General features: G+C 35.5%; 1 protein-coding gene across 1 annotated transcript; it reads left to right on the plus strand.

Moving 5' to 3' along the window:
• The first annotated feature begins 1,252 nt into the window (after window positions 1-1,252).
• ube2ka (ubiquitin-conjugating enzyme E2Ka (UBC1 homolog, yeast)) lies at window positions 1,253-8,680 on the plus strand. The gene is made up of 7 exons (XM_066641550.1): window positions 1,253-1,623; window positions 5,419-5,512; window positions 5,818-5,876; window positions 6,160-6,242; window positions 6,522-6,621; window positions 6,712-6,840; window positions 7,855-8,680. The coding sequence occupies exons 1-7, from the start codon at window positions 1,561-1,563 to the stop codon at window positions 7,927-7,929; spliced, it is 603 nt and encodes a 200-aa protein (XP_066497647.1). The 5' UTR covers window positions 1,253-1,560; the 3' UTR covers window positions 7,930-8,680.
• Window positions 8,681-9,141: the final 461 nt, after the last annotated feature.

Below are 9,141 nucleotides of genomic sequence, written 5' to 3' on the forward strand. Positions count from 1 at the left end.
ACACCAAACTCCTCACACACTGTGACCACAAGGTGGGGTTTGAACGCACAACCACAGGACCCTGGAGATGTGTGACAGCGACACCACCCGCTGTGCCACTGTGCCGACCTGTAGAACACATACTTTAATGGAAACTATGGTGTTGGCCAGTAGTTCCCCTAAATATCCAACTGATTCACCATTTTATTTGTCAATTCCACATCAGTGTAGTCTGTATTTTAATACATTTTAAGCTAATTGTATATTTAATAGTCATAGCTGTATAGACTGCTACTAGAAGAACTGAAGAGCACAGTTAGAAATAAACTTAGTATGTGTTGGGAAAAGTTTAAACTGTCATAAGCCTTTAAAATATCATGAATGTCACATGCTGTTAATTATTTTCTGTTATTTCTTTTCCAGCACACAGTGTCCTACATGTTTTAGATGTTTATTAAGCTTATAAATGGCATTGTCTGCAGAATGAAATGTATTCACCTGTTATTCTAAATGTATTTGTTAAATGTATGTAAATGTAAAAAAAGGCAAATTTTTGTCAGCACATTGATTTTTTTTATTTGATTGACTACAAATGTATTGAGCCTCTGTATATATGTGCAAATGTATATATTGTGATTATATGCAACAAAAATAAATGTAAAACAAACTAAACTTGAAGGTTATTTGATCTGAGGAAAGCAACACTGGAACAACGGTGCCCTCTGGTGGATCTTAATTTTAAACGGGGGACAAAAACATAAACATTGTAAGAAATGTTAATATTTATTTACTACTTTAAAATTAAAACAAACTAAAAAAAAAATAAAAATAAAAGGAAAATCAAAAAAAGAAACAATAGATTTTTTTTAATCATCACAATAATCAGACAGTGGGGGAATCAAAATATCTCCAAAGCTCCAGATTCATGAGGAAAGTTAGAAAATGTTTTATGGAATAAATAAATAAATAAATAATAATAATAATTTGCTGACAAAATAATATAAATTATATATAAAAATGTGTTGTATTTGTCTATGTGTACCTATATATTATATAATATATAATAATATATATTATATATATATATATATATATATATATATATATATATATATATATACATACACATATAGGTATATATATAGGTACGTACAGAAAAAAAATATATATATATATATTTATTTATTTATTTATTTTTTCTCGATATATGTAGGAAGGGGTTTTATATTGAAATGTGCCGATTGTGTTTCCTCTGAGTGTTTATGATGAAGAGCTCCCTCTAGCGCCACTCGACCCTCTCTCACCGCCTCGACACTGTATTGTGTAACACCGGGACTAAACGTACTGCATTTACAAGCGAAAAAGGCGTATATATATCACCACTGTGGTCTTAAAAATAGATATCGAGAAAAGGGAGAGTGTAGAGAAGCTACAGGACCTGTACAAATAAGGAGAGAGGGAACGAGAGGAGAAGAAAAGAGGAGAAGGGGACCGGTCGCTCCTCCGTCCTCCGTGCATTAGCTATAAAGAGCGAGGCCTGACAGCCGCCCCGGGGAGGAAGCGCTGTGGCCCGGCAGCAGCATGGCCAACATCGCGGTGCAAAGGATAAAACGGGAATTTAAAGAAGTCCTCAAAAGCGAAGAGGTAAAGGTTCAGTGCGCAGCTGTACGGTGTGTTTAGTGGCGTACGACTGTAAATACAATGTAAATAACAGTGACATGGCTGTAGCTGACATGACCCATAGCAACTGTTTCTTCACCTTTAAAACAACAGCAACTTCCCCTCTCCACGCCTGTGCTTTTTGAAGGAAAACAAACCGTGTCAACCATATTTTAATTGACATATGACATATATAGCCCTAGTGTAACTTATTTCGTTTCATGTTTAAGCACTGAAGCGAGGAAAAAAGCATTTAACTGCTAACTAACCTCAGGATCTGTGCTTTATTATTGTTTGTTTCAGGAAAGCGGTTTCAGTAAGACAGTGGTTGGGTTTACAGTACTTTTAGAACGACCAAATACACATTAACTGTTCCTCCAACAACCAATCTAATGTTTTCAGGACGTTAAACCGTTTGTTTCACACCAAATGTCTTTTAAAAATCAGCATTTTAATTCAAGTCCAGGTTGTTTATTTAAATTTCAATTGTTAAAACATAACTATGTGGGTCTTAAACTTTCCCTCGGATCATTGATTAAGCTCCTAAAAACTAATCACATTTCATCAAAATTAAATACTTCTGTTATCCCCCCAAAAAACAATTGCTTTAAGAGTGGCTTAGATATAACTACACTTTTGCCTTCATTCAGTATGTAACAATCTATGAATATACAATTATTAAACGCTGCCCATTCAAAAGCTGCTTGCTTGTAGCACAACAGCCCTCACAGGATTGGATCCTTAGGTTTATGATGTAAGAAACCTTGCCTGTCTGAATTTGCCCATAAGGGACTGTCTTTAGGACACTGTTATTTTAAAGCTGAAATGCTCAGCCATGATCTAGTTGTCTACTGCTTGTTTTACACATTGTGCGTCTTGTAGTTTTTAAGTAAAATCACACATATGAGAAGCATTATAAGTTATAATGCTTTCACAGAAAGGTGTCGAGACGGCTCATGCACCCAACCGTGCATTATTAGTATGATTTATAAAAGCCATGTATGTTGAACCATAAGTTACATGACTGTCTAATACTTCACTACGTGGATGTCAAAGCCATCATTTAATGACAAGTTTTAAAATATTCTTTTTGTTTTGTTTTGTTTTCAGGAGAGTTTAGTTAAACACAGCCTTTTCACACTTTACGTTAAATATTCCTTAAATTAAATAGTCAAATAATAAATTAAACGTAGAAACATGTTCCTTTGGTCGAATATGGTGTTAACATGTGTATTATACATTTCAATTCCGCCTTAAATGGTGCAGCGGTTATATGAGAGATACCCTGTGGAAGCGCTGTAACTTTTAAGGTGGAACGGAATATTTGGAAAAAGGAACACAACTTTAGCACTTAAGTTCATGATAAAATAGAACCATTTCATTGTAGAAATTGGCATGAGGAGTTTACTGCTTACATATATGGCTTATATTTGTAAAATATGTCAGGATATAAAGATAAACATTATCAATATATCATTTAGATACAAAGGGGCCGCTAACCTTACAGTTATACTGTTAGCTAGCTAGCATAGCTGGCTAATATACATGGCAAACCACTGTCAACGCCCATATTAAATCATTATTTTTATGTAAAATATTGTGATAAGTTTTTTACTCTCCTTAAGTAGAGAATGGAATATTCTGGAAGTGAATAAACCTGATAACGTTTGTTAGCTTAGCTTACCTCAGCTGGCCATGAAAATAAATAGGCTTGTCTTAACTTAAGATGACTGTGGTCCGCATTTACGTGGTTCGGTGTGAACTACAATCATTTAATTAGTATTTTCTGCACTTTTTGAATATCTCTTATGTGTGGTAGTAAACACACCAGAGCACTATTATGTATGAACTTTTAAACCGTTATAAAGAAGGCGTCTTTCTTTTCCTCATATATTGCTAATAGATTACTTAGCAATTTGAAAGAAACTGGAGTGTAAAACAAGTAAACTACTTTATTTTAATAATGTGTTTTACCGTTAATTCCTCTATTTAGAACAATGTTTATTTCCATAAAACATAGTTTCAGTGTTTCCTTAAACATAAGTGTTTTGTAAAGTATTTTCATCTTTGTAAATGCTTAAATTAGAAATTGAATTAAATTTAATCATTGTATAAATACTAGAATTATGATTTTTCACATTTCACTTTAAACATTTTCTTGAAATGTGCGAATACATGTATTCAACTTTATTCATTTTAAAGCAGTGGGGTTTTTTTTGTTTTTGTTTTTTTTGCCGGTTGGGTCCATCTGTAGAACTGGAAACCTGTCTGAATATTACTGGAGGCATTTAGATTAGTTAAGGGCCCAACATATGTAAGAACAGCATATGGTTCAATTCGCCCACAGAATTAAGCATCTCCTCAGTCTATAACATTATGTTTCCTGTTGTACACAGTCCTGTCAGTTACATATCAGTAGGTGAGTTGTTGTAGGTGATGGTGAAAGTATGAAGGCTAGTTGAATGGGCCTCTTTGTTCAAGTCAGGGGACTTGATGCTTGCTTAGTGTGCCTCAGAATAGAACAAGTGTAGAATCACATGTATTTAGTAAAAAGGAAATTCATCAAGAGACTTTGTCTTTCACATTTGCTCAGGTAGTCAATAATGCATATGTGAGCTGAGAAAAGGAAAATGCCTTTTACGTAACAAGATCTTCTTTAAATCTTATGCAGTGTCCACTCTGTTTGGTGGAACTGCTTTGTTAGCTGTCATCTTTCAAAATCTTAGAGTCAGTTGGGAATCTTGGCTCAGGAAATACAGACGGTGCCAACTTGTGCAGCATGAGGCTGCCATCCATGTGGTATGCTATAGCTCTGGACAATCTGCTTTTTCTTAAGTGTGTCTTCCACCACTGTATCTGTACAGGTGGAAGTCCACCTGTGGTCTTGGTGTGTTTGAGTCTTTTATTTTGGTAGATTTCTTGCTCATGCCATTGAAAAACCTGTTAATAAACTCATAACATAAATCAGGGTTGACCCTGCAAATAGATTATGACAACTAGAATCACTGACAAGCTTCAAAAATATATTTAGCTTTAATACATTCTAATTTTGGCTGCTGTAGCCCCTAAAGATGTCATGAGAAAAGAAAAGACTAAAGATAATTTGCAATAAGATGATAAGTTTTTTCTTACTGGGATTCACCATGCAATGCATGTCCTTGACACTTTAAGATCCTTCCTGATCTAGTTTCCTGTTCTAACATGGCTCAAGTTGATATGCCATTCCCAAGGATTTCATGAGTGTAAAATGATGGAATCAAAACAAAGTTTCACTAGAAACCACTGTTTTATCATATGAACAACATAAATGATCATCTTTAGTTGTATTACAAACAAGCAATGCTGTATCAGCATGTATTAGCTGTAAAGTGACTCATTTAAAAGGAACTGTTTCCGTTCAAATAGAACCTTAATCATATGTTTTTTTAATCGTATGTTTTTCTCACATTATGTGAGACCACATGCGATATATGAAACTCTATCTAAAAAATCTTTTCCTTGTTGGAAACTAATTAAGTAATTTAGCCTGTTCAAGTTTAAGGAACCTTGCATTGCATCTCAGAATTTTGACATTTTCTTGAACTACATGTTTAAAAATATAAGTTGAACATTTTAAAGCTGACGTAATTGAGACAAAACATCTACACATCGCCTTCTACAGCCTTCTCCATTGTTATTTATCATGTTTGCAACAGATGCAGCTGGCAGAGGTTCCATTAAAAATACATGCTATCTTGATAAGGTCATGTACTTACAGTTATATAAACTTCTTTTACACAGACGAGTAAAAATCAGATTAAAGTGGACCTGGTGGATGAGAACTTCACAGAACTGAAAGGGGAGATAGCAGGGCCACCTGACACGCCATATGAAGGTGAGAATTATTGTTGAGCTTTCAGTTATTGTTTACATTTATAAATAAGCTAAAGTTATTTTCAGGCTTTTAATATTATCACTGGTGAAGATAAAACGGTCCATTTTTTGTTGTTTTAGAAATTTAGAATGCAACTTTTCTTTTAAAATCAAGGCATGTCCTTAGCTCTTTCTAGAAATGGTTTAACAATTCTTATTCCTGAAACTGTTCAGAAGTATAACATCAGCTCAACTGTTTATTTTTGGTGTAACATTTGTGCATTTTCATATGTCTCTTTTGGTAATACCCATGTATTTGTTTCTCAGGTGGCAGATACCAACTAGAAATTAAAATTCCAGAAACATATCCGTTCAATCCGCCAAAGGTATGTGCGATCAGGAGCTAAACTAATGCGCCTAATCTGGTTCTGCTGGATTTGATACAAGTCTGTGTGTGGGTGAGAGGTTGGGGGTTGTGAAAGGATTTTGTAATGGAGAAATGGGAAAAAGAAATTATTGCATTTTCACAGGGATATATTTTAATAAGCTAATCAGTTGCACATGAGAAATTAATGTTTTTTTCCCTCAATATAAAACAGGTATTATGCAAATCCTACACAGTGATATTTGCCTTAAAATTTCAACTTTTTTCTTTCTCTGTCGTTTCAGGTACGGTTCATCACGAAAATCTGGCATCCCAACATCAGTTCAGTAACTGGGGCCATATGTTTGGACATTCTAAAAGACCAGTGGTGAGACATTTCACTATATGAAACAAGACCATTCAAGAGACATTTCAATATATGAAGTGAAACCGGTCAGGGGACATTACAGTAAATGAAGTGGGACCAGTTATGCGGTATTGTCTTATATTGTAGCAGATAAAAGCTGGTTAGGATTTGGATTTAACAAGCATCTATTAGCTTTTTAACCATTAATATTAGAAGTCATTTCATTGTTCTAAAAAAACATTTGCATATATCCACAATGTGTCTTTAAAATAACAGACTTCCCCTCTTTTGTATGCACAGGGCGGCCGCCATGACACTCCGGACAGTGTTGCTGTCTCTACAAGCTTTACTGGCAGCTGCCGAACCAGACGATCCACAAGATGCTGTAGTGGCCAATCAGGTATGGCCTAGATATTTACTTTTTGATAAGTAGTCACCTATGATGTTCTTATTACCATAACGTGATTATTGTTATTATTTTGGTCTTCAGTATAAGCAGAACCCAGAGATGTTCAAGCAGACCGCCCGACTCTGGTCACATGTTTACGCAGGGGCTCCGGTCTCTAGTCCAGAATACACACGCAAAATAGACAAACTCTGTGCGATGGGCTTTGATAAAGTGAGTGTCCCACACACCTACACACAGTAGTGACACGCAGTGTACCTTAGCTGTGCTAATATCAGACTGGTTTACTGCATTGCAAAGGAAATGCATTCATTATTAAACAATGTGAGAAGTTGTGTTACTTGTAAACAGGCAGCACTGATTTGAAAGAACAACAGGGCACCATTCAAACTTGTGTGGGACAGTGCTGTCACTGGCTTGTGGGCATGATCATCACCGTCTATTATAGTGTGGTTTTGTTCAGTTGTGGGGGTGTTTAACACTTCAAAGAATGATATTTTGTAAGAAATTTGTGTAGGCCTTATTTTCCTAGAACATTTAGACAACTCATAGATAAAATGAATAATGTTGATTTTCTTGGCAGAGTCCACTAACTGATGGGAGGGGGTTGGGTCCTGAGGCTCAAGAAAAAAATAGTAAATAGTAGCTTCAGCTGTGGCCACATAAATATCAAATATTTCTGGGAGACAACAGTGAACCTTTAAAGTTAGACGAAAGTTATCTGGTCTGATGAAACACAATTTCCATCACATGAATGCCTGGGTATATGTGCGAAGTTTATCTGGAGACCTGAACTCAGTAGAAGATAAGCCACATGTAACATTATATCTGTTAGTAACAAATAACTACTAACTTCTTTCACTACTATACAAGTAAACAAATGTCAAAACCTGTAGGCTACTGTTTTGTTTTACTAGTGACAGCCATCCACAACAAACTGCAGTTGTCCTTGTTTGTATAACTTTTACTCAGCTATTTTGAGTTCACATTAGGGCTGAAGGGGTGTTAATTATTAGAAGAGAGATTTCAGTGGAGCTCAGATCAGTAATAGCTATCTGACATGGCTTTCGGCCAGACATCATCTTGTGTTACAGACAACATCAGCGTCTTAAAATGTTTTTGTTATCTTACGCAGAGTCTTGAAGTTTCATTGTGTTATATTTTTGCACATCACCCATTGCAAATGTGGAACTGTTTTATTTAATTTTTTTGTCTCGTTTCTTGCAGAACGCAGTAATAGTGGCGTTGTCGTCAAAATCCTGGGATGTGGAGACAGCAACAGAGTTGTTGCTTAGCAACTGAACCCAACTTGGGGAGCAGAAGCACCACCAGTGACCCCTAATTTACTGAATTTTACCCCCTCCACCCTGCCCCCCTGACTCTGCCCACACCAAACCTGGACAATGTCCCTACATGAACAAACTGCTCCTGAAGTCCATCAAGTCTTTATCCATCTGTCTGCTTTTTCATTCTTACTTTTTTCCACCTTGCTCAGCCTCTTACACATTGATTCCATCTATTGCCACCATTTTTTCCTTCTGATTTCTTTCACCCTCTTCTTTTGGGTTTAAACGTGCCTTTTCTTTCTTTCCTCCACATTCTCCCATCTCTCTTTTCTCCAGTCACAACATCTTCATCTTTCTCCTCTGAAGATTGGTCATTCGATTCTAATCTAACTCTTTACCATGATGCTGGACTTTTCCTCAAATCTCAACCCACATTTTCGCACAATCACTCCACGTTTTGTGTGGAATTTCAGTTTTACAATGACAGTAAGTCAGCCAAACAAGCAAACAAAAAAATGGGTTGTCAATACTCAGCACTTGTTAGAGATATTCTTATCTCAATCGTTAAAGACTGGAATATAATTTGAAGAAATGAGAAAAGAAAAAAAGAAAATCATTCCCACCATGCCTGCAGAAACGTCAGAAAAGAAAACAAGATTTCATCTGTAAATAAAGCTATTAAAGTCTGTATAAATTAAAGCAATGTGGCAATGCTCTTATTTATTATTGTTTCAAGTAAACAATAAAGCAGAATGGTTTTGTGGCTAATGGAGCAAGTTCAGCGTCCAGTATGTCAAGTGTTTTCTTTCTGAGAGTGTGAACAGGATGACTTGCAGTGATCAATACTTGCATAGACAGTAGTACTTGTCATTCCATGACAGCATTTTAGGGACACTTAAACATTAAAGATTTTAGAATACAGTGAAAATATTAACTATATTAAGTTTTGAAAAATAGAAACGTCATTTTTTGAGAATAACGTAGAAGTGTCAAGGAAACCAGAATTCAGTCCCCTGCACATAACACCAAATTGTTAGTAGTAAACGCTGTAGCATTTTTATTGGAAACAATGGCACTTAGCGTAAATCTTACCCTCCATAATATTCCATCTGTTAAAATGCTAAATATAATATTGGAAATGTTCAGATAAAAAGATAGATAATTAGTCCAGGGGTCCTTGCAAGTGAGATGCACAACATTTGCAAATGTGATCAATTTCACAAAGTGA

Source organism: Hoplias malabaricus, chromosome 13 (assembly GCF_029633855.1).
Source record: "Hoplias malabaricus isolate fHopMal1 chromosome 13, fHopMal1.hap1, whole genome shotgun sequence".
Classification (NCBI taxonomy): Eukaryota; Metazoa; Chordata; class Actinopteri; order Characiformes; family Erythrinidae; genus Hoplias; species Hoplias malabaricus.